This window comes from Puma concolor, chromosome E4 (genome assembly GCF_028749965.1).
Source record: "Puma concolor isolate L17-30 chromosome E4, mPumCon1.1.hap2, whole genome shotgun sequence".
NCBI lineage: Eukaryota > Metazoa > Chordata > Mammalia > Carnivora > Felidae > Puma > Puma concolor.
The window spans coordinates 16,054,717-16,082,043 of record NC_141683.1 but is presented as its reverse complement, the minus strand read 5'-3'; the positions used below and the strand labels follow the sequence as shown (position 1 = coordinate 16,082,043).

The 27,327-nt window shown below is 37.3% G+C and overlaps 1 protein-coding gene across 3 annotated transcripts in view; it reads right to left on the bottom strand.

Annotated features, from left to right (window-relative positions):
• The window catches only part of USH2A (usherin), a 734,839-nt gene that overhangs the window by 321,466 nt on the left and 386,046 nt on the right, over positions 1-27,327 (bottom strand). For all 3 annotated transcript variants that reach the window (XM_025927811.2, XM_086694483.1, XM_086694484.1), the window contains exons 35-37: positions 25,983-26,130; positions 5,136-5,287; positions 234-396 (exon numbers count right to left, since the gene is read on the bottom strand). In XM_025927811.2, the coding sequence (XP_025783596.2) occupies positions 234-396; positions 5,136-5,287; positions 25,983-26,130 (463 nt within the window). The remainder of the gene's footprint in view (positions 1-233; positions 397-5,135; positions 5,288-25,982; positions 26,131-27,327) is intronic.

Genomic DNA, 27,327 nt, shown 5'->3' with positions numbered 1-27,327 from the left:
TGAGTATCCGACACTGGATTTGGTTCAGGTGTGATTCCAGGGTTGTGAGATTAAGACCCAACTCAGACTCCACACTGAACAAGGAACCATGGAACTTGCTTGGGATTCTCTCTCTCTCTCTCTCTCTCTCCCTTCCTCCCTCCCTCTGCCCCTTTCCCAGCTCGCTTTTGATCTCTCTCTATATATAAAATAAAAAAATAGATAAAAATTTAAAAAAATGATAAACAAGTTACCTTGATCTGCATAGAAAACCCCAGTGAAAAGAACTGAGTATGTTAAATGTCCATTAGGGTGAAAAGGTGCCTCCCATCTGACGTGGGCTTTCCGGGATCCCTCTGTTTTGACAAACACATTTACTGTTCCGTCAGGAGGAGCTTCTAGAGTTCGATTTTCCACCTGTGAGTATAAAAAGATTTATTTTTGTTTGCAAATAAAATAAGTGCATGCTTCACTTTGAGCATATTTCTTCAAAGAATCTCTTCTCCTGTGAAGTAAACTATTTTGACAGTAGCATCTTGTATGAATACTTCATTTTGTCAGCAGGATCAAAGCATACCTCATGTTTTCTTCCTCCTGCTGTTAAAGCTTAGAATTTGAGCTCCTGACCAAGGCAGTTGTTTGTGAATGTTTTCAGAATATGAGGATCAGCTCACACTGTGATTGCACTGATAGCCGTGTGTATCCATAGACTACTTCTAGGACCGCTTAGAAACAATTTTTATGCTATTGCAAAAGAGAAGAATGCATGAGGTCTGTTTTCATAGGTTCTTGACTGGAGTGGTAGACTTCTGGGCTTTGCCAAAGGCCATTCCAACTTCCACCGGTATGCACGCACACTCCCGCGTGTGTGCGCACACGCACACACATGCACACACACACACACACACACACACACACACACACATACACAGAGTTCTCTGAGCTGTGTTGCTACCAGATACTTAAAGATGGTATCATGCCAGACATCAAGAAATAAATGTGCCTGAGTGATTCCATCCCTAAGGTATAATCACAAAAAAAAGTTGAAAATTTCATTAATATAGTGTTAAGGAACCTATGCAGAAAAGAGCAAACTATGAATTAAAGAGAAGAACTTTGAAATAAAATGTAATCCCTAACTGCACAGGGGCCAGGAAGATTTTAGTAGCTAAATCGAGAAAATGACTAGTTGACCAGAGGATGATGAAAGTGGCAAGAAATTAGAAAGGGATTCAGAATACGTTGGCCTCTTCTAAGAACTGGCTTAAATTTGTTAACTAATCACCACAACCTCATAAGCATCACTCATAAATGTTTGACCTTTTAAGGTTTATTGAATATGTTGATAATTTTGACCTTATTCTTAAAGTACAGGCTCATGCCTCACAAGAAGGTGATCAAACACGAAATCCTTAGGCAGGCAAATATTCTCAATTATGAAACCTTCATTTGTTAGGGCGAATACACTTTCCCAATTATGAAAATAAATGTGAAAAAGACAGAGTGTTAATTTTTAATAAGTATGAGGTCACGACATGTTTTATTTTCATCTGAGAAAGGCTATGGGGTTCTTTAGATCTATAACTGCTACTCATTATTTTTTTTTTTTTAGTCTAATAGCTAGGTACAAAAAATGGTAAAGAAACTTGACTGGAAAAATATCAATTCATCATTTTAATATTTCATAACAATGCAATTGCTTTCATTATGTCTATGTATATAATTCAAATTATTGCATAGAAAATGATTTTAAAAGGGTTCCAAGTAAAATGAGATTCAAAAGTTGAAGAATTAAGGGCAATTCCAGATAATTATATTATTATCCTCAAATATCTGGTTAATTCAAAATGATATATTTTAAAAATTTCCTTAAGTATCTGGATAAATACCTCAGTTTTTATGCTACATTAAATTTGGCAATTGTACTATTTTGCTTTGACTCAATCTTTAAAAAAAAATTACCTACTATTTATCTACCTTGCCTTAAAAAAGAATGTGAAGGAAAAGATATTGTGGAAGGCCAGCTTGGCTTTTACCTGGAAACCTCCCTTGAGACAGAAAATAAAATTTTTTTTGAGAACAAATGCGCAATGAAAACATACAAACATTTTATTAAAATTTTCATCCTTAATAAAACTCTTACCATGTACCAGAAATCGTTGTGTAAATATTTCATTTAAAATTTTACAGCAATCCCTTTTAAAGTGGGTGCTTTTTTTCCCCTGTTGTAATAGTTGAAAATTCTGAGGTTTCATAGAAGAAGTATGTTTCCCAAGGAGGCACAGGGAATAATAGCAGGTTTAGGGTAGATTTCCCATATAGGATTTTCTTGTGAATTGCATATTGCCATTAAGATTTAAATGTCCTAAATAACTAATTTGTTTCTTTGTGAAAAATAAATGTGAAAAGGTGAGTATGTGTGTATGTTCGTTTAGGTGTGTTTATGTGTAGAAATATACTATCATCAAGAAACCAAAGCAGCTTTTTAACCGTATCACACTGCAGTGACCTATAGTTTCACATTTCATCCTTAAAAGGGTCCTTGGAGAATTGAATCCAATGAATGTTCCAAGGCCAGACACAGTCATAAAATTCCCAATCTTAGACTCCACTAGGGTTGTCTAACATTGGCTAAGTGGGGAAAAAAAGAAAAAAAAAAAAGCCAAGTGGTTATCCTATGGACAAATTCAATGCATCTTATTATAGAGACACAAAATGTGAAGGGTTTCTCTCTAATCTAATTCAACAATATCATTGAAAGCAGAGAAACCTTTTAAAAAGTAATTCTCTGTTGCATTTTCTGTTAATTTTTCATTATCTCCAACATTAATAAAACCCCAATTACTGGATTAAATTTGACAATGCCTATTAGCATCTTAAAAGTAGGATCAAAAGCATTATAAATTGTTTTTAACACTGTGATTTCTTGAAGAGCCAAATACACGTGTAAATGAATGAGAACTGAACTTGAAGATGGGTATAGAGCAGTTCATTCTTAATCACAAACAACAGGTCACAAACTTAGGCTAAAAACAAAACACATTGAGCTAGAATTGCATTAAAATGGTAGAAATACGGGATATATGTATGCATTTTTATTTTTTAAGTATTCTATTTTATAGACTTTGTCCTTTTTACAATTTTTTCCCTTTATTATATCAACTTGCCGATTTTGAGGGTGACCCATACTACGTTCAGGACCAGAGCACATCTGTCACCAAAAACAGAGAATAGTATTCCCTGCATGCATGAAAAACAATGATAATAAATATATACAAGATGCAAAATAAACAGGCTTATCTTTCTAAAATCCAAGAATGATCATTTAAAAATGCTGTGAGGTGAGCAAAAGTTTGATTCTCAAAACTTAATTTGTCAATTTCTGCCAGCAAAAGATTTAAAAATAGAAACCATGACTTTTTTTTTAGTTCAACAAAACATTTGTTATAACATTGGGCTTGAGATAAAGAATACCCTTAAGTGATGTACGTATCTGAATCTGTATTATCCTTCACGACTGTGGTAGATGTCCAGGGAGATTTGGAATATTCATGTATGTTATCTCTTCAGGGTACAGTATGGACTGTAACTGGTACAAAAATATTTTAGAAATCACTCGAAGACCATAGGTTTTAACTCCCTGGCAGCATATAGTTGACTTGTTCTAAATAAAGACGCTGTTCAATCCCAGTGATTAGAAATGGATCATTGACTTGGGAAAAGCATTTGCATACTGAGCATATGATAAAAAAAAAGTACCAAGAGGAGAAAATAGCTGCGCTTTACATCAGGACTGAGTCTGGAATGTCTGAGGCCATGGCAGAGCAGGTTTTACAATCCAATTCTGTTTTCCCCCTTCCCATCAGGGCATTGTGGCATTTGATTTCTTAAGGTTAATGTCGCCTACTGTCTCACCTGCACCGGATGCAGATCAATAACCATGTCCCCCTTGTTTAAAGTTGCCAGAACATCAAGGGACAGTGTGGGAGCCAATTCAGTAGCCAGAACCAATTTGCAGTTTGTATTTTTGAAAAAGTCTAGGTTTCGAGCTCATGTGAAGTGTGCTCATGTTTCTTTTTCTTTTCTTTTGAATGGAGAAGAAAAGCTGGCCTATTGCCATTCCTGCTTTTAAGAGTAAGTAACCATCAGAGGGTCTGAGCTATAAAATACTTAATGGCAATAAAGACTACAGCTCAGCTCCACCGATAGATGATGTTAGCAGTTTGGAAGGCAACCAATCTTTGCAACGAAATGGGAGGTGTGATCAAAAATAAGGAAGCCAAAATTAAACTGTAGAGCTGTTTTTCAAGGTAATATTTATATAATACACTCTTCAATGAAGACAGAGTGCATTAAAATGATAGAGCATTAGCAAACATTGCCAAAAAATATCTAAAAGTAATGAGCATTTCCCTTAAAAGAAGCTAAATCTAATTAAGGAAAATGCACAAAACATAAAATGGGATGTTTTGAACCTAAAGAATGTCATGCTAGTCTATGACAATTATGTACTATTGAGTTTTAAAAATTATATTAAAAATAAAGAGCACAATTTGTCAATCTCTTAACTGCTAATAAAATATAGATATACACTATAGATTTCTGAAATGTGGATATCAAAAGCTAATATCAATGCAATTTTAAATACTGTTCTTTGAAACTATATCACGTTAATGATATAAATATATTTGATTCTAAGAGATGAGGCAAGCTCAACCTTTTAATTGATTGACCTACTTGTTGGGCAGTAATGTCGCCATATTTTGGCAATTATGGACTTTTAATTATTTTTACTTTTTACTCATAACTTACTTAGCTGTTGAGGCCATTATTAGAGAGAAAAACATCTACTCAAAATAAGTCACCCAATTAAACAAAATTGTATGTATTTCTGCTAAACTGGCCAACTTGCCTTTAAAAATTTCAGTGAGATATAGATTTTGTCCTTCACTAGACCTATGGGCGGTCTTGAAATTTATGTTGAATATAAACTCTTTCTTACTAACTCTTAAGTAAAATTTTATAAAAAGAACATCTCCTATCCTGCTTGAAAGCCTAGCTGTGCAGGGAGTGAGTCACCACCACTTACTTCTTCCTTGATATTCCCTGTCATCTGACATTCGGTACATTCCCAGAATGTAAATGCACATACTCACCAGTGGGCCCAGAGCACAACCTTTGGCCGTGCATGCTTGGACTCTGAAGGAATGTAAGCTCCAAGGAGCAAATCCATAAGCATGACAGCTGAGTTCTGAGGAATTGTGAATTAATATACCATCTAGATATAGTCCGTAGCTTGTGATAACACCTGGGAAGACAATAATTGGCTTTTAGTGTGACTTACGAGACAACAGCAAAGAATGTCTTAAGAAAGCAAGCCCTTACTGATGGGATTTCTAATTTCATGGAATTACTGAATTACGGTATCTGGTATTTTCCCTGGTCTAAACCCTGTCTCTTTCGGAAGGATAAGACAGCCATTAAACCCTTAAATATCAAACTGTTAAGCTGATTAGTAGAGAGACAGAAATAGGACCTAAGAGTCCCAGTATGGACTCTTCCTATTACATCATGTTAGCTAGTATCATCTGCGTTCCAGATCAAATATGAATAGATTAAGTACATTTAGAATTTTTATTGCTTTCTAAAATGATATCCTTAATCGATATGCTCTAGAAGTCAAATGACCTTGTTAACGCATTATATATTACTCAGGATATGTCAAGCACTGTTCTAAGCACCTGTTGTATATACACTCCTTTTTGACCCTCTCCTAGCAGCATTACCAGAAGAGAGGCAGTGTTATTATCATCACCATTTTATAGATGAGGAAATCCAGACACAGACCTATTAAGTAACTTGCTCAAAGTCATGTAACTGGCAAGTGGTGGAGTCAGGATTTGAATCTGGTCAGGAAGTCTGGCTCCAGAACCCATGTCCTCAACTACAATATTTCATAACCTAAACATAAAAGCCAGGCACAAATTGCACAAGTTCCATTCATGGGACAATCATGAATGTTTTGGAGAAACTATGATTTGCTGTTTGTAATGATCAATTAAATTTATATCAGAAGGAAAGTTATGTGTCTCTTCATGAAATCAACTAGTAGAGATATAAGAAATTACATGGTTATTGAATATAATCATTCGAATTATTCAATCAACATATTTGCATTTTAAAGGAAGACAGGAATCTATGTTCACTGGAATTACAGAATCCCCAAACTGATGAAGCATTATACTATGAGAAACAAAATTTTGCTTACGTGCCCAAATCAGAATCTCTTTCAAAGTAAAATTAATTTCACAGTGGTATTTAATTGCTTGACTATAGGATCCTGAAAGCAATCTTGACTCTTCCTCACCTGTGTATTTCTAGACCTTAGCACCATGCCAAAAACATAGTAGGCACTTAATATCTATTGATTGAATGAATACATTAATGAACATGCAGCATAGTAAAAGTATCAGCATCCAATATAGAGGGAAAATGTAAGGCTACAGGAAAGACAGATACCTAGCTACCTGAAATATGAAAGGAGACTTGGTAAAAAGATGATATTAAAAAATAGCTCCAAGATAGAAGATTTGGAGAAGGAATGAGTTTTGAAACAAAAGATTCTAGTAAAGTCAAGGTTTCAAAGAATTAAGCTGGCTTCCAGGATGCCTCAATCTTAGACTAGGAACACAAGATTTGGTCTCATTAATGTCCTGAAGGATGATCAAACCTTCACCCATCAACACATCAGGGAAAGCATTACTGGTGGGACCATGACACCAGGAGCTTTTCACCAGTGTCCGTCCCATTCTCCTGGGAGGAAATTGCTCACTTCACAAACCTGCTCATGATGTTCGGCAGCACCATCATCTACAAATTTCTAGAATGCTGCACTCATTGTTGGGCTATCCTTCACAACTTTGCTTTTGGTATGAAAATCAGTTTATAACAAGAGAAGTAAGGTGTGAGCTAACACCATAAAAGTTACTAATCTTACAATATACACCATCAACCTGTACCCTAAGATATTGCTGGAACAGCCTACTGAGACTTACATTATAGCCTAGGCTGGGTGATAATGCCTGTGGATTTGGGGGGAGGGGTGGTTCCTACAGGATGCTGCATCTGATTTTAACTAGGGGGTCAGTATTTGATGCTGGCTTTTCTTTAGTGAGAAATATAAAAATGAAAATCAAGAGAAGGTCCTCAGAGTGTTTCCTCTCACTATTACACTTAATAACCTACAGAAAATATTTTTGCTTTCTCTAGCCACAAAGAGGAATACTATGTTGCGGGCTTCAATTTAGATACCACTAAATTGGAAACTGAGAACATTACCTGGCAATTTGGGACCCTCATGCAACTATATCAACAGGCAAGAAAAAAAAAAATAGTACATAGAAATTAGCTTCCTGCTGCACACTGACACTAAGCATGTAAACCTTTTAGTAATGAAGGTTCAGGTTGCCTTACTAGGTCAAAAATCCTAAACAGATGAGCTACTGGCCGAGGGCAAAGGGAAGAAGTCATAAATATCAACTGTGGCCTTATGCTAGTTATGGAAGTGAGAACTGTAGGTGTTACTATGCCTTATTTTTGCATATTACATAAAGATTTGTACGTAATAACGAATTTTCTCTCCTCCTTTTCCCTACTGACTTATATAAAGAAAGTTAGTGGGTATTCATTCTATCTTAGTTTTTAAGTTGCAGACAATCCAGGAGGGTTGTGTCTAAATTCAAGGGGGAATGCACACTACCCAGATGGGAATATGGTGACAGAGGGTGAGAGCATCTGCATTGTACAAAGCACAGTAGGATGTCAGGCAGAAGCATGTAGTGATTACTGCTGGTCACGGAAGGTAATGGAAGGAAGAGGAGTGTGTACGGGTGCTGACTAAGCTGGTTATTCATCGAATTCATCTACCTACATCCCCACATCTACAGTCTGCTCTGTATGCTAAGCCTAAGAGCCCATGCTCTACATTTGCGGCCATCTTGTTTGTTGGCTTCCTCCTTGATTTCACAATGGGAGGCACTGCAAGGAGGGCAGGAACAGGACGAAAGAAAATGTCCAGCTTCCAGTTCCGAGAGCTGAGGCTTTCGCTGACTGTTGTGAGGTCAGCAGAGGGGCAAAGCAGCTGTGGCCTCAAGCAGTCTAGGCAGCAGATATGTCTCTTCTGCATTTCCAGCTTCTTTAGTAGTGGACTCTGGCTGGCACTGGAGCTCAGGCTGGGGCAGCGCCTCTTGTGGGTTCAAGCATCAAATCAGCAAATCCTGCGGCTAGCAGTTGCTGAGGCAGACTTGGAAGCCAGAAGACCGGGGAAGTTAGCAGCTCTCTGCAAATCACCTGTTTTGCTTCTGCAGCCTTTCCAACGCATTTGTAACCAATTCCTTATATTAAATATAGTCTGTCTTGAGGTGCCTGGGTGGCTCAGTCAGTTAAGCACCCGACTCTCGGTTTCGGCTCAGGTCATGGTCTCATGCATGATTCGTGAGTTCGAGCCCTGCATCAGGCTTTGCACCTACAGTGCACTGTGGTGCAGAGCCTGCTTGGGATTCTCTTTCTCCCTTTCTCTGCCTCTCCCCTACTTGTGCTATCTCTCTCTCTCTCTCTCTCTCTCTCTCAAAATAAATGAACATAAATAAATAAATAAAGTCTTATTTCTAGCACATTTTCTGTTTTACTAGGTAGATCCTGGTCAGTACATCCTTTAGGATTAAAGTTGTTTATATTTAAATGAGCTAATACTTTTGAAATAAAGCTACTGCTCTGGCTCCTTTTCCCTTCTGAGGATAACTTTGTATGCATTATCTTTTAAGAGAAGGTCTATTTCCCTTATTTCCAAATTTGGGGGGAAGAGCATCTTACTGTCACAGAGCCCTATGGCTACACAAGAAAAAGTACAGCTGCCAACATCTGTTTTCCTTTATTCTAGTATGACTGTCTGTGAGAACTCTGAGAATCCTTACAGAGAGTATTCAATTTACTGCCATTTAATACTTGACGCACAAAAGCACAAGTGAATCAAAACTAAGAAATGTAAGATATATAGTGTAAAGCCAGTCACAGAAAATTTAAGAGAAGAAAAATGGATAAAATCACAGTAATAATAATGATAAGAAATTATGACGGGCCAGGCGCTCTGCTAAGCAATCACTTAATCCTCACCAAAAAAATCTTCTGTGCAAATAATGTGTTGCAGAAGCTCTTAAAGAAATTGTGAGACCCTTGAAATGCTATCTGCTTGACCTGCTTCTCAACAATGAGATAGAAAGTACCCAAATCAATATTTCCGTTTTCTTACATAATTGGGGAACAGGGAATTTCTTTTATGCTAGGATTATGTGCATAATATCTCATTTATCTGACCTATTGGGAAATGACATATTTCATAGAAGTTAATTTTTTTATAACTAAATCTCATTCCTTAAGTACAAACTTTAAGAATCTTAACCATTTTTAAAGGAAATCTTTCTAGCAAGGACTCCACAGTACTTACCTGTGTTCCCACACAGACTATAATGAATATAATTGAATCATCTTGTGATGACTCAATCTGTGCATTATGGACATCAAAGACTATATTCTCTAATTCAGTAACACCCTCAGGGACTGATGAGATATGGGGTACTTACTTAGGTTTCACCCTTCACATCACTCTGTGGCTGTACTTAATCCATTCTTGTGCCTGCTTTTTGAGTTCCTCCTCCTTCCTCCCTCACTGACAGTCTCTCAAAAATTTCTTCTTTGTTTTGTCTACCTGACTCGAGCAAGCCAACCCCTAGCAAGCTATGCTAAGAAACCAGATAACCATGACATCTGGAACTATGGATAAAGAAATAATAGACAGTTACTAAAAGAAGGGCTTAGAGTAAGATGAGTACATGGAAAATGAGCTGAGAATAAAATTAAGTGAGATTTGTGACAGTTAATTCAACTGCTCAGAAACTTTTTAGTATCTAGGATGCATCACCTTGAGAGGTGGGTAAGACTGAAGTCCATCTTGCGTGCCGGTGAGATCACACACACACATACACACACACATGCACACACAATACTGAGTTACCCACTATTCTGTACGTAACCACTATTTGACAGCATTTGTAGGAAGAGTTAAAAAAATCAATTGTAGATCCAAATTGTAGAATCCAAGTATACACTGGGTGAGGATAGTCTAACCTTTAAGTCATATTGGACACTTTCTTCTCCCTCCCCAGCCATACCAACACCATTACTGAGACTTATAGACTGTACATTCCCAATTGATCTTCACCTATCTCCATACCCACGGCCACGGAGTCCAGTCTACCATCATCTCATACCTGAAAATAATAGCCACCTACATGTTCTGATGCATTATTCATGCTCCCGTACAGTTCATTCTTCACACTGTAGACAGAGGGCCATTTTTCAGAACATGTATCTGAACATGCCCCATGTAATCAGTGATCAATCAGGCCTTCTCTGTGTACTAGGAAGATGAAAGTTTCCCACCCCAAGATCAGGAAGCTGGGATCAATGTAAACATGTTGTGAGGATGGAACAGACCTGTGATGCTGGTGTCTCTGGGTTTTCTGCCCTAGCATCCAGGTCTTACCACCTAATCACCGTATCTCAAGGTCAGGCCAAAGTGCGATACCATATGATTTAGAGCTGGTGTCTACATCTGCCACAAAAAGGAGCCTGAGACAAGTGCATTTCCTTTGATCTGGTTTGGGTAAGGCCATTAACTCTAAATTCCTGAGTTAAGAACATACAGCCAAACTTCCTGGTAAATTTGTAGACAATAAGAGATGCAATTTGAAAATAACAATCCATTTCTTACCAAGATATGCAGGCAGATGTCATCACTTGTCTTCATTAGTAGACTTTTTGATGTAAATAAAATTAGTATTATATGAAATATTGTATGATTCAGTTCTAAAAACATACATTTAGTAAATAATAAGTATAAAATATGCACTAAGACAACAATTTGCATTGACTTCAGATTCCCAAGGTGTATTACAATAACTAATGAATATAATCCAGTGGAAATTTTAAGTGAAGCCTAAGGAGACACTTCTTTGAGTAGAATACAGGACACAGATGAGTAGTTTTGGGAAAACTAAAATGCCAGGTTCTTAAAATGCTGTGTAAGTATTTTTGAAATTATATTATAAAACACCTTATTACTTAAATTACTTATTACTTAAATTATAAAACACCTTATTACTTATAAATATACTGAACACTTACTTTGAATCAGACAATAGGCTATATGCTTTATGTGAATTATTTCCATTAACAACATCAAGAAATAAGAAGTGTTATTTGCCTTGTTGTAGAGTTAAGGGAAGGGAGTCTTAGGCTATTTCCCAAGGTCACGCAAATCATTATCAAATCAGGGTTGGAACCTGGCAATCTTATCCCCCTACTGCCCCTGTTCCTCTTCATTTGCAGCCTAATTTTCTCTACTAAAATATTTAGGAATTCCTCTCAATTTAAGAACTGATGAACACATTCTGGCCCTAAAAGCAACTCAGTTGAGCCTAATTGAAAAATAATATACATGTATCGGAAGTCCATTCCTGAAAGGTACGATACTTGGTACTTTGGGGGATAGAAAGGATAAGAAATAATATCTGGATTTGTCGAAGTAAGAAAAGGGTTAAACACAGGTCTAATTAAACAAAAATTCAAGAGTTGAATAAAAGTGACAAGTGCCACAAAAACTTTATGCCCAACAAATGGCGTAGACATACAGGAACTTCAAGCAGGGGCAATCACTGGGCTACAGTGAGTCCTAAAAGCTTTTTAGAGTAGCTGGGCCTTCTGTATATAGCAGCTGGGTCTACCATGGGTCTTCCGTAAAAGGTGAAATGTGAAAAGGTCATAGCTCAAGAAGATGTTCCTCGTGGGAACATGGCATTTACCAATGCCTAGAAGCAAGAAAGTGCAAGGTACAGTAAATATATCCAGAACAGATCAGTGTTTTGTTGTTATTGTCGTAACTGGTTAAAATCTAACAGAAAATAAGCCTTCAAAAGGAGGTTTGGGCCTTGAATGCTCCCCCAAGGATTTGGGATTTTATGATGCACAGGAGAACCATGGACATCTTGGTGTTCTGACCAGGGGCAAATAAACGTTATATTTAGAAGAATTAATCTAGAGTCGCATTAATTGCAAATGATTGGAGTAGGGACGACTATGGAGGTAGGGTAAAGAAGGGCAGCTAAACATCTCACAAAGAGAAAAATAATTTTTAAAGGCACCTTTTCCTGAATATATAGTAACTAGTTGTAACTGAGGCAGGGATGTGGGAATACCACATGGAATCAGCAGTGTGGAATTCTAAGACAGAAACACCTTTAACAGTTTAACATACTTTTTCTTCTTTAATATAACAAATTTATGACACTTAGGGCTGAGGTGGATTAGACTGCAGTATGGTGTAACAGGTCACGAGTCAAAAAAGAAGAGGGTCTCTCTAACCTCATTCTGAGATGGACTGTGAAGTTAGCCGTGAAAAACTCACAAAAGCCTGCTACCAAAGAACTAACTTACTAACTTATGCTACTGGCTAAAGGAGGTTCTGTCAATTTGAGGGTTGAAAAAAAAGTCACCCCTCTGTTTTGTACCAGTGACAAAATCATAGTTGTGATAGTGCACTATGCTTTTGAAAGATGTTGCCTTTAGGGAAAAGTGGGCAAAGGTCAATGAGATCTCTCTGCATAATTTCTTAACAACTGCATGTGAATCTATAGCTATCTCAAAATAGAACATTTAATTAAAATACAAAACAAAAACTGTTGTGTAGGGAAGCATGAAAGGTAAGAAGAGGCAAACACTGGAAAGTCAGAGCAAGTTTATACTGAAAATTTAACGGTATTCATGTTTTAAAATCAAGTGCTATCGATCCTCAGGAAAACCCCTTCAAGGCAAAGAAGAGTTTCACTTTTCCTTTAGAGAGTTTGAGAAACAAGTTTGAGAAAGGGTTTTTTTTAATGTTTATTTGTTTATTTTGAGAGAGAGAGTGCATACACATGATCAGCAAAGGAGCAGAAAGAGAGAGAGAGAGAGAGAGGGAGAATCCCAAGCGGGCTCCATGCTGTCAGCACAGAGCCTGATGGGGGGCTTGAACTCATGAACTATGAGTCTCTGGTGGAGCAATAAGGCCCTGGAGCCCAGAACCAGGAAGAATGGAAACAAAGTCTTAAAATTCTGAGACTCCATTCTTCTCCCACCCTTGTGTCTCTTGCTGCTGCTGCCTCCCAGGGACAAACCAAAAGGAAGCCAGAGAGAGAGGAAGCCCATTGACGCGGTGAGGAAAGGGCAGCCTTGTAGGCTACAGGACTGAGTGGAAGGGAGGAGAGCGGAACCAGAGAGTCCAAAGATATATACACCTAACTTAAAACAATTATGGTAATGTATTTTATGATATTTCCCTGTTTTGTGCTTTTTGGGCTTTTCTCTTGCTTATTCTGTGCTAATAATCTGTAAAATAGCTATAACAAAATGCAACAATATTATGCTATGTGCTAAGGGGGATCGGGTTATCTAATCCAGGTGTACACGTTTAGTTCTTCAGTGGATAATCCACAAAATGCATAGTTAATTCCCATCGGCTCTCCCGTGTAAGCAGTTTCAAGTTTACACCTTTTGCTTTCCACAATGGTAGAATTTTTAAGGTGTTTAATTTTCACAGGGAAGCTGAATCATAATTGTCCATAAAGCACATCCTCTGGGATATATATCTTTGTGCCTCTTCATCATGCTATGTCAAATTGTATTTCCTAGGGTGCTCAATAGGTTGTCATATATAACCAAGGAAATTCAATACAAGTACAATACAATGTAAATTTAATACAAGGTATCTCTATTTACACTGAAGAATTCTGTTTACTATAAGAATTAAACAACAGTGCTTTAGTGTGTCATAAAAATAACATGTATAGTGAATATAGATGCTCCAAACATATTTGTTTGTTTTTTCCAGTACATCATGGCAATGTGAATATCAACCGTGGGTTTTCCCCCAAGGTCCGGATGATGATTGAATGTGGCAGATATCTCCCTGTGTGAATACTTGATCCTTCAATTAAAAAGGAAAAGAGAGAACAGCTTTCACATTGTGGAATCATGCCTTATTACTGTTATGCGCTCCTAAAAATGGAATCAACGGAATCTAAAAAAGATTGTGCTTGGGAGATTGTACCTGACAAACTGATTGGAGGTGTTTCATAAAAGTTACACAAGGTTTGCTCAAAACTGTCAAGCAGTTTTCCTAAGTGATTCACTGAATTCTATAATCCATTTCTCCTATTAAAACGGAGCATTTCCAGGAAAGAAAATAGAATCACATTTTGGCTGTTTAAAAATAAAGTTATTTCAAAAGAAGAAGTTTTAAAAAATAGTTATTTCTTTAAAACCAGAGAAAAATCAGAACAGAGATCTTAAGAATTTTGAGATTTGGCACTGAGAATAAGGCATCAAACAAGTAAAAGTATCTAAAAACTTTTTTTCCCACATGGCTTGATAGAATATTGAATTATGAGCTTGTTTTGCAAAAAGCAGAGGCAGGAGAGTACAGTGAACAAAATCATGAACTTGAGTCATTCACACCTTGCGTTGTATTACATTCCTACTTAACCCGTTGTCTTGAGTGATTATTGCTTATAAGTCTGGGTTTCCACATCTGAATGGTAGAATAGCAATACCCATTTCATGGACTAGTTGTGAGGATTAAAGTACCTGACAGACAGTTATAAGTGGTAGCTATTACTACTACCATGACTGTTAGCATTGCTGGGAAATCAAATACTTCTTTCTTTGTATAGGTGAATCAGTATTTGCACATACACCTTCACACACATATATTATAAAAGTTTCTTTCTTATCTCTTAAAATTTTTTTAATGTTTAATTATTTTAGAGAGAGAGAGTGAGACAGAGCATGAGTGGGGGAGGGGCCGAGAGAGAGAGGGAGACACAGAATAGGAAGCAGGCTCCAGCTCTGAGCTGTCAGCACAGAGCGCATCATGGGGCTCAAACCCACGAACTGTGAGATCATGACCTGAGCCGAAGTCAGGCACTTAACCAACTGAGCCACCCAGGTGCCCCATCTTTCTTATCATCTCTCAATGTGAAGGACAACATAGGATATAGTATCTGTATCCCATAGGATATAGGATATAGGATATCCTATAGGATATAGGATATCCTATAGGATATAGGATAAAAGTATCTATATCCTATATCCTGTATAAAAGTTCTACAGCTAACTTTTTCTCTTCTACCCATTTCTGACGTCATACATATGCTTACAAACTGAACTAAACGTTCTCCCAACAATGTTCTATTGTCTTCATGGCACTACTTATACATCTGCAAAGATCATTAACTCCCTAAATTGTTTCTGTTCCTGTTGACACTTACTGATACAGATATGCCTTCACATATACTGTATATAAAATCTCAAAAAGCCAGCCCCATATAAAAGGCTGAATTAGGAAAATGTTTTCAAAGGTTCCTTTTCTCAAGAAGTCCCCAAGACCCAGTCCGGTGCATACCCGGCTCTCTTTCCTATGCCCATCTTGACATTACTCAACTCTGAGGGAAGTAACAATCTACCCCTTTCCCACTGAGGCATGCACAGCAGATTCCGGCTTCACGTGCTATCTCTCTTTACAATCTTGACAAATCACCAGGCTGAGAAAATCTTATGCCAAGTGACTGGGTCTTTGTGTCTTCCACAGACCAAGAGGGAGATGCCTTTCTGCTGCCTTTGAAATAGTTCACCTTTATTACATAATTGTAAAAACATGTTATAAATGTGCATCTGCACATATTATATGATTGCGCATGCATATACTTCTCATGTCCATACAATTGCCATGTTATCATTGTCCCTATCATCAGTAAATATTCATTCCTTTCCCAGGTATTTAATACCCACCTACCCATGACTGGCACCCTGCCAACCGGGGGAATTAGAACCTGGAACAAAACACACAGAGAACAAGGGATATCCCTGCCCTTATGTGGGTCACAATCTAACAGGGAAACTGTTTTAGTAAATTTACATAAGTCCAAGATAGTGGATAGTTATAAGAAATTATAAATATTAATAATAAAGCAGGGGCGCCTGGATGGCTCAGTTGGTTAAGTGTTCAACTTCACCTTGGGTCATGATCTCACAGTTTGCGAATTTGAGCCCCACATCAGGCTCTGTGCTGTCACCTCAGAGCCTGGAGCCTGAGCATTAAAAAATAAATGAGAACAATTTCATATTCTATATTTCTAGTTACTATTTTCTTAATAAAATCATATATTCTAATTATTTTCAAATGTCACTAAACATTATGCTAAATAATGAGGAATAAGTTTGGTGTAGTCAGGTATGTATGCTGATTTTAGCAAGGTGGATTTCAAGTGCGAGGAAAAAAACATATTTACAGATTCTGAGGCCTAAGCTTCTGAAAGGGAATATGGCTCACGAGAATTTGGAAGCTCTCAAAAGCATAATTCTAATTATGCCATTGTAATCTGCACAACACAGGTCCCAAATTTATTAGACAGTAATCCTTCATTCTACTTCTCAGTGATGGCTGATGGTCTGACAAAGGAAGAGTCAGGGAGCTACAGATGAAAGGGTTCTTATCCACCTAAAAGTAGCTCTAATTCAGGTTTTAAAATCCTGCCTGAATTTGCAACCTGCAAAGAACATGTTTGTTTGTTTTTTTAAGCTTATTTATTTTGAGAGAGAAAGAGAGAGAGCGTTCTAAAGGGTCAGAGAGAGAGGGTGAGAGAGAGAATCCTCTCTCTCCACACCATCAGTGCAGAGCCTGACTGGGCTCCACACCATCAGTGCAGAGCCTGACCTGACTTGGGGCTCAAACTCATGGACTGTGAGATCACGACCTGAACCGAAATCGAGAGTTGGACGCTTAACCAACTGAGCCACCCAGGTGCCCCAAGAACAATTTTGCCAGAGGGAACGTGGATGCCAAGTGTTCTGATTAGAGAAACAGGACTGGAGTTGTCACACCACCATTTTTGCAGGTATGGGACTAGAATTCGGTAGTACTTGTTTGAAGGAAAGCAAAGTCTTAGGTGTGAATCAAGTGATAAAGACCCAGTGTGTAAGGACTACTTGGCAGACTAAGGCAATTAATGGCAAGTAGCATTTTTTACAACAGCAAAATCTTAAATACCCACCGCTAAAAGATGGGGCACATAAGCTGTGGTTTTATTCAGTGGGATTCTATACTGCCTTTCGAAACAATGAAGTTGGGCTATGCTTAACTGCCACGGAAAGATGTCTCCGCCATGTTGTTAAGTGAGGAAAGCAAGATGCACGATAGGACAGATAGTATGATCTCACTCTGGTTTAACAAATGTATATTTTATACATATATCTTTATGTGATTATTAATTGAAATTTGTGTTTGTTTTAAGTTAACACAGTCCTTAATCTTTCTCTGGTTTAAAAGTTTACTGCATTTTATTATATCCTCTCTACATCATATTTTTGTAATTATGGTAAAAAAAACACAGAACTTAAAATTTTCCATCTTAACTATTTTTAAATGTATGGTTCAGATTGTTAACTAAATGCACATTGTTGTATAACAGATCTCTAGAACTTTTTCATCTTGCAAAATTGAAACGATATTCATTCAATAGCAAGTCTCCATTCCCCCTCCTGAGCTCCGCTCCTGGTAACCACATTCTACTTTCTGACTCTGTGTGTTTAATGACTCTAGATTCCATATATATGTGGAATCATGCAGTATTTGTCTTTCTGTGACTGGTTTCTTTTAGTTAGCATAATGTCCTCAAGGTTCATCCATCTTGTAGTATGTGGTAATTTCCTCTTTTTTTAATTATAACTTGTTTTATTTTTTATTTTTTTACATTTACATCCAAATTAGTTAGCATATAGTGCAACAATGATTCAGGAGTAGATTCCTTAGCGCCCCTTACCCATTTAGCCCATCCCGCCTCCCACAACCCCTCCCGTAACCCTCAGTTTGTTTGCCATATTTATGAGTCTCTTCTGTTTTGTCCCCTCCCTGTTTTTATATTATTTTTGTTCCCTTCCCTTACATTCATCTGTTTTGTCTCTTAAAGTCCACATATGAGTGAAATCATATGATTTTTGTCTTTCTCTGACTAATTTCACTTAGCATAATACCCTCCAGTTCCATCCACGTAGTTGCAAATGGCAAGATTTCATTCTTTTTGATTGCCGAGTAATACTCATTGTATGTATATACCACTTCTTCTTTATCCATTCATCCATCGATGGACATTTGGGCTCTTTCCATACTTTGGCTGTTGTTGATAGTGCTGCTATAAACATGGGGGTGCATGTGTCCCTTCAAAACAGCACACCTGTATCCCTTGGATAAATGCCTAGTAGTGCAATTGCTGGGCGGTAGGGTAGTTCTATTTTTAGTTTTTTGAGGAACCTCCATACTGTTTTCCAGAGTGGCTGCACCAGCTTGCATTGTCACCGACAATGCAAAAGAGATCCTCTTTCTCCACATCCTTGCCAACATCTGTTGTTGCCTGAGTTGTTAATGTTAGCCATTCTGACAGGTGTAAGGTGGTATCTCATTGTGGTTTTGATTTGTATTTCCCTGATTATGGGGGATGTTGAGCATTTTTTCATGTGTCAGTTGGCCATCTGGATGTCTTCTTTGGAGAAGTGTCTATTCATGTCTTTTGCCCATTTCTTCACTGGATTATTTGTGTTTTGGGTGTTGAGTTTGGTAAGTTCTTTATAAATTTTGGATACTGACCCTTTATCTGATATGTCATTTGCAAATATCTTCTCCCATTCTGTCAGTTGCCTTTTAGTTTTGCTGATTGTTTCCTTCACTGTGCAGAGGGTTTTTATTTTGATGAAGTCCCAGTAGTTCATTTTTACTTTTGTTTCCCTTGCCTCTGGAGTCGTGTTGAGTAAGAAGCTGCTGCAGGCAAGATCAAAGAGGGTTTTGCCTGCTTTCTCCTCGAGGATTTTGATGGCTTCCTGTCTTACATTGAGGTCTTTCATCTATTTTGAGTTTCTTTTTGTGTATGGTGTAAGAAAGTGGTCCAGGTTCATTCTTCTCCATGTCGCTGTCCAGTTTTCCCAGCACCACTTGCTGAAGACACTGTCTTTATTCCATTGGATATTCTTTCCTGCTTTGTCAAAGATTAGATGGCCATACATTTGTGGGTCCATTTCTGGGTTCTCTATTCTTTTCCATTGATCTGAGTGTCTGTTCTTGTGCCAGTACCATACTGTCTTGATGATTACAGCTTTGTAGTATAGCTTGGAGTCTGGGATTGTGATGCCTCCTGCTTTGGTTTTCTTTTTCAAGATCGTTTTGGCTCTTCAGGGTCTTTTCTGGTTCCATACACATTTTAGGATTATTTGTTCTAGCTCTGTGAAGAATGCTGGTGTTATTTTGATAGGGATTGCATTGAATATGTAGATTGCTTTGGGTAGTATAGACATTTTAACAATGCATGTTCTTCTTATCCAGGAGCATGGAATCTTTTTCCATTTTTTTGTGTCTTCTTTAATTTCTTTCATAAGCTTTCTTCAGCTTTCAGTGTATAGATTTTTCACTTCTTTGGTTAGGTTTATTCCTAGGTACTTTATGGTTTTGTGCAACTGTAAATGGGATTGATTCCTGATTTCTCTTTCTGTCACTTCATTGTTGGTGTATAGGAATGCAACCGATTTCTGCGCATTGATTTTATATCCTGCAACTTTGCTGAATTCATGAATCAATTCTAGCAGTTTTTTGGTGGAATCTTTAGGGTTTCCCATATAGAGTATCATGTCATCTGCGAAGAGTGAAAGTTTGACCTCCTCCTGGCCGATTTGGATGCCTTTTATTTCTTTGTGTTATCTGATTGCAGAGGCTAAGACTTCCAATACTATGTTGAATAACAGTGGTGAGAGTGGACATCCCTGTCTTGCTCCTGACCTTAGGGGGAAAGCTCTCAGTTTTTCCCCATTGAGGATGATGTTAGTGTTGTGTCATTCATATATGGCTTTTATGATCTTGAGGTATGCTCCTTCTATCCCTACTTTCTTGAGGGCTTTTTATCAAGAAAAGATGCTGTATTTTGTCAAATGCTTTCTCTGCATCTATTGAGAGGATCATATGGTTCTTGTCCTTTCTTTTATTGATGTGATGAATCATGTTAATTGTTTTGTGGATATTGAACCAGCCCTGCATCCCAGGTATAAATCCCACTTGGTTGTGGTGAATAATTTTTTTAATGTATTTGTTGGAGCCAGTTCGCTAATATCTTGTTGAGGATTTTTGCATTCATGTTCATCAGGGAAATTGGTCTATAGTTCTCCTTTTTAGTGGGGTCTCTGCTTTTGGAATCAAGGTAATACTGGCTTCATAGAAGGTATTTGGAAGTTTTCCTTCCATTTCTATTTTTTGGAACAGTTTCAAGAGAATAGGTGCTTTACTCTTCCTTAAATGTTTGGTAGAATTCCCCTGGAAAGCCATCTGGCCCTGGACTCTTGATTTTGGCAGATTTTTTATTACTAATTCGATTTCCTTACTGGTTATGATTGTGTTCAAATTTTCTATTTCTTCCTGTTTCAGTTTTGGTAGTGGATATGTTTCTAGGAATTTGTCCATTTCTTCCAGATTGCCCATTTTATTGGCATATAATTGCTCATAATATTCTCTTACTATTGTTTGTATTTCTGCTGTGTTGGTTGTGATCTCTCCTCTTTCATTCTTGATTTTATTTATTTGAGTCCTTTCCTTTTTCTTTTTGATCAAACTGGCTAGTGGTTTATCAATTTTGTTAATTCTTTCAAAGAATCAGCTTCTGGTTTCATTGATCTGTTCTGTTTTTTGTTTGTTTGTTTGTTTTGTTTCTATAGCATTAATTTCTGCTCTAATCTTTATTACTTCCTGTCTTCTGCTGTTTTTGGGTTTTATTTGCTGTTCTTCTTCCAGCTCCTTAAGGTGTAAGGTTAGGTTGTGTATCTGAGATCTTTCTTCCTTCTTTAGGAAGGCCTGGATTGTATATACTTTCCTCTTATGATTGCCTTTGCTGCATCCCAAAGGTGGTAATTTCCTCTTTTAAGGGCAGTGGTATTCCATTGTATATATACACACACCACATTTTGTTTATCCATTCATCTGTCTGTGGACATTTGGGTTTCTTCCATCTCTTGGCTAAGGTGAATGACGCTACCATGACTGTGAGTGTGCAAATGTTTCTTCAGGATCCTGTTTTCAATTTTTTTGGATAAATACTCAGAAGTAGGATTGTTGGATCACATAGTAATTCTATTTTTAATTTTTTGAGGAATTTTACATACTGCTTCCCATAATAGCTGTGCCATTTTACATTTCCACCAACAGTGCCCAAGGGTTCTAATTTCTCAACATCTTTGCCAGCACTTGTTATCTTCTGTGCATTTATTTCTTCTTTTGGTAGTGCTAATCAGCAAAATTTTAATTGAGCATCTATTATGAGTCAGGCACTATCCTTAGAACTCCCAGTACAGCACAGAACAAAATGTTCCAGAATAGGAAAAATGCTCAGAGCATGTGTAGCACATCCTGAAGCAAAGAGAAAGCTTCCAGTACAAGCTGTTAAGCAGGAGCAGAGTGGGAGACAAAGAAGAGAATGGAAACCAGAAGAGCAAGAGGCCATTCTCTTAGCCACTGGGTAAGGATTATCACAAGACTGTGATGAGTAAAAAGTGACTGTTAAATCAGAATCATTTATAAAAAGCAGAGAGCCTGTTTCCTAACCCATGGTGGCTGAAGTCTACCAAGCAAGAACTAGACATTTCTATCAGAGCCTTTCACACCTCTCATATTTTGTCACATATAGGCATATATTTGGAAATATTATAGTTACTACTGAAAGTGGGGTTACTGTTTCTCCACAACTTTTCTTCATGTTAATAAGTCCTATGAAATAATTATTTATGTATAACAGTTGACTACCAGAGTCAAGATTTTTTTTAAGTTCATCCATTTATTGAGAGAGAGAGAGAGAGAGAGAGTCAGAGAGAGCAAGCAAGTGGGGGAAGAGGAACTAAAGGGAGGGACAGAATACCAAGCAGGCTCTGTGCTGTCATTGCAGAGCCCAATGTGGGGCTCAAGCTCACAAACTGTGAGATTATGACTTGAGCTGAGATCAAGAGTTGGACGCTTAACCAACTGAGTCACCCAGGCGCCCCCAGAGTGTGCAAATCCATGCAAGCAGCCTCCATGACACAACATGATCATCTAAATGCATATACATACATCTCTGGAAGACCCAGAGAGATGCCACTCTCACATCCCATAGGGCTCCTCAGGGAGCTTCTTCTCCATTCATTCGGCACCTTGTTCACATCTCTACCTTGTGATTATTTGTTGCCCCAAGAAACTATAATATCCTTAAGATAAAGGATTGGGCAGATTCATCTTGGTACGATGGTACCTAGGAGGTCATCAAAAAATATACTTTGAAAAAACAAATTCAGATTTTTGCAGGGTATGAGGAGGCTCTTGAAGTTATCTGGGTTAGAAATAGCAGTGACCTTCATTAGAGGAGTGCAGTTGGGGGTCATGTGGCAAAAGAAGTCAGGAGTGGGCATGGGGTGAAGTCAAGCCATCCAGGTTGCTGGCTGGCATGACTGGGTTGTGCTAATCAGTGAGAGGAGGAACACAGGAGAAAGGGAAAGTAGAAGGGCAGAGAACATGTGGAGAAATCAACTTGGATATGATGAATATAAAGTCCTCCAGTTGGAGGACTCCAGGATGTTTGATGATAACATAGCCTATGGGATATTCTGATTATTCAAGCACTCTGGTGGAGCACTGCAATCTACTTCCTCAACCAGTGCCCCTAAGATGATTCTAATGATCAGTTAAGGTTCAGAAACACTATTTAAAATCATTTGGGGGGTGCCTGAGTGGCTCAGTTGGTTAAGCAGCCAACTCTTGGTTTCAGCCCAGGTCATGATCTCACAGTTTATGACTTCGAGCCCCGCATCAGGCTCTGTGCTGACAGTGTGGAGTCTGCTTGGGATTCTCTCTCTTCTTCTCTCTGCCCCTCCAGCATTCTCTTTCTCTCCCTCTCAAAATAAATAAATAAACAAAAAATAAATAAATAAAATAATTTGAAAGGGTTTCTTTAGTAACATAAGGATGAAACCTATTTCATTCTGCAGCATACTCAGAACTTAGGAAGCAACCCTAATGTAGCACATATTGCAATATGGGTCTAGTTCCATTAAATTTGACCTGTGTATACCAAGGAAAAGGAAATTAAAAGTTCTTCATTCAAATGCAAAAATCCAAATTGCTAAAAGAAAAACCTAGCATCAGACCCCACACAGCTAAACAAATACAGTTCAGGAACAAATACCTCCCAAACAAAGATATTTCAGGAATTGGCCTGCAACTACCATTCTTTCTGTTGGTATCATTAGAGAGCCAGAACTACAGTATACATGCTCCTGATCAAGTGGAATTTTTCACAAGAAATGACTGAATAAACTAAATATAATTAGGTGCCAACAGAAACTATAATGCACTGTTAGGCTCCGTGAAGGTAAAGAGAAATGAATGATTTGTGGTCCTTATCATGGATGGTCATGTTGGACAAGTACCCAAATAAATCTGAACCTAGAACGAATGAAGTATGTACCATTATGAAAGCCTAGAAACAGGATATGTGATCAAGAGAAGAGGGCAAGCTTAACTTTGACTCAAGGAAGAGTGGAACAATTTTATGAAATAAGAGGCCCACGTTTAATCCTGAGGAATGGGTTAGATTTCCACAAGTAAAGATAAAAGAAAACAGGCGTTGATCAACTCCAATTTTATAATCAAGAGATCTGGGGTTCATAGAATTTAGTACATTTCCTAAAGTAATACACTACTACACATTAGAGATCATATTTGCCTCTAGGACAATTTGACTGCACACCCACGTCTTGCAAGCTTACAGTAAGCCATGAGTATTCTAGAAAGAAAAGTGTGTTACAAGGCTCTATAAATGCAGATTGAGCCACAAGTGGGGAGTGACCTGAATGCCAGACTAAAGAATTTGGATTTTATTCTTCAGGTTTTCAGGGGGTATTATGGGGGCTTTAAAAACAAATAGAGGAACAAGGAGTTTTCCAAGAATCACATTATCCCTCTCCAGACAATGGGCAGTAGAAATCAAACACTGGGAAATTTGGGGAAAGTGAAGACAGAAGTAATGAAAGTTTTTTTTTTTTTTTTTAATGAACACTATTACTTTTTAACTGTCTAACCATTGCCCACAATCAAAATTTTGAAAATTCTAATGTGATTAAATGCAACACTTTAGAATATGAAAGTGTTTATGCAAATATCCAAAGTTTTTCCAGTTCTTTTTGTTTCAATGCATATATTTAAAAGTTGCTTGTAAATACACAAAACATAATATACAAATATTCTTTGGAATGTGGTAAGTATTTCTCCAGTCAACCTAGGATCCCAAGTAGAGCTGCTGTTCCAGAGTTGCAATGACCAGTCGTTATGACTGAAAGTACTGTATTTTATGATGCAAATCACGTGATGGCATTTAACAGCAATCCAATTGGAATAAATCACTCAAATTTGCATTGCATGGACTGGATTCATTTGTGGAGCACGAAGGATGGCAAGATTTTTTTGACTGTTTAATGTAAGTATCAAATAGAGATCCATTTATTTTTTTATTAGAAAATTTGTAACAGTATAGGAATCACTTGAGAAGCAGAGATAATCACTTACTCTAATTATTTGAGCTCTCTCCATTACCTCAAATATATCTAATGCATTTGCCAAAAGTTTAATTAAAATGAGATGACTAGAATAATTAATATCATAGTAAACAAAAGACAAACTAATAAAATTATCATTTTTTTCTTCCATTCTCTTTGGCTATGCTAAAAGAGGCCATCTCAGTATTCAGTAACTAGCTACCTAAAACAATTTCTATGATATTTAAAGCCTTGATATGTGTTTTAAAGGGAGCAAGACTTGATGTTAATAAATTTCTATCAGTATGGAACAATGACACTGTGTTGTGTGAAACTTAAAGATATTTACAATAAATGAAGAAAGCAATTTCTACCTCCAAGTTATTACAAAATCATTATAATAAGATTTTATTTTAGACAACTTTACCTGGCTGACTTAATTCTCTAAACTATGCAAAGATGTGTATATCACTTAGAAATCTACACAATCTATATGAAGCTCAATAAGTGTAAAATACGTATATTTAAAAAAAATTTAATGTTTATTTATTCTTGAAAGAGAGAGACAAGAGTTCAAGTGTGGTAGAGGCAGAAAGAGAGAGAGACAGAGAGACAGAGAGACAGAATCTGAAGCAGGCTCCAGGGTCTGAGCTGTTAGTACAGAGATACGGGGCTCAAATGCACAAACCGTGAGATCATGACCTGAGGCAAAGTCAGATGCTTAACTGACTGAGCCACCCAGGTGTCCCTAATATATATATATGTATTTAATATAGACACTGTTTAAAAGCTGCATGTTGACATATTTACATATAATATGTTAAAAATACAGATTCCAAGTCGTCTCTTTTAAGATGAACTTGTGAAATCAAAGGCATTTTGAAATACGTTATGTGCACAGGCTTTCACCTCTCTCCCTGTTCAAGAACGAACAGACTGTCAAAACCAGAGAGTCATTGCAAATATAATGTCACTGTCACAACAGCACTTTGGGAATCCTCATCTGTTCTTTCAACCTTTTCTGGAATGTATTAAACAATAAGATGCAGTACACAAGAACTATCAAAAGGGAGCACTTTTGAGCCACCAAAATTGTGTGTTCGCCTAAAAACTACAGTCTCCCAACTACAGACAATGATACTATCTCAGGTATTTTATGTGCTAAAATGATCATTAAAAATTAAGCACCACATATAAGCTGCCATTTAGAATATTAATTTACCTTTGCTAATCATCTTTTTAACTTGAGGCTAAAAGAGTTCACTTACCATTTGGATATTCAGGCTCAGTCCAGGAGATGTTAAAGGAGTAAGGTGAATAGGAGTGCGCTGTGGGGGTCGGAACACCTTCGGGTGTACACTCATCAGTCAGGGCCTCCCTGGCCTCACTCACTGTGCACCCACCTCCCGTGCAAGCCTGAGGAGAGATGCAAACACAAACGCACACACACACACACACACACACACACACACACACACACACACACACATTTCATTCTGGGTCCCAAAAGTTTAAGTGAGCATTGAAAAAAAGATAATTCATTATAAGAGTTCAGGATTTTTAAAAATAGTTTTATCTCCCCCCCCTCCCTCCACTAAATATATTTGTTTCAATGCTGAGGTTTGACATTTAATTAGTTTGCCTTTTAGGACATGAGACAGCCATCTCCAATAATTAGAAAATAACCCAGAATGTATGCATGTATGAATTGTAAGTAATTCCTATGTTAGAGCCTAGAGGTAGGGCATATATTGCCTGGGTGAATAGCCTTGATGAAATCAGCCTTACCCAGGGTTTTCTAGAATGAATTAAGTGCACGCATGTGTGTGTGCACACTACCTGAGAACAGTACTAGAGACTGAAACTACTTTAGGATAAAACAAGTGATTTGTAGGAAAAGAAAAGATCTGTGGCAAATATAATTGTCTTTTATTTGTTATCATGTGACCAATATGTTTAAAGTATAACCCAATGTGAAAATGAACAATATAGTATTTCTCATATCTCAACAACAAAGCAGCTGTTGAATGACTGTTTGATGGTGAAAAGGGTCAAATCATTTACTCAAGTGCTAGAGGAAATGGGCTGATTACACGGCCAGGACACTTAAAGTGATCACAGAATCGTCCTGCTCCCTAATAAGGTATTACTAATGTCATCAGTGAAAACATGTATGTTAAAGATACCCAGAAATTACTGCAAGTAATTCCAAAATAAATGTTTAAGTGTATTAGGAAATTAGCTTTGCTGCCTAACTTATTGGATAAGCATTTCTCCAGGAAAGGGAGACATACAAACAGGGTGTTTCCAGAATATATTTGCTAGAGTGTGAGGAATTATATCTTGATATAACACATATATTTGAAAAAACTACATTTAAGCTTTGTTCCGCATATTTTTAGGTTACACTTGTAATTTACACGATAAAATTTTAAAGTGTTTCAAAAAGAAAAAAAAAATAGTTCAAAAAACACTACAATTTACCAAAAACCTATAAGGACAATGAAGTAAAATCACAGGATGATGTAAAAAGCAGATATTTAGTCCATTTTCAAGGAAGGTAGTTATTGTTAATATAAAAAATTAAAACACCTTTTTATTCCTTTAGGCCTG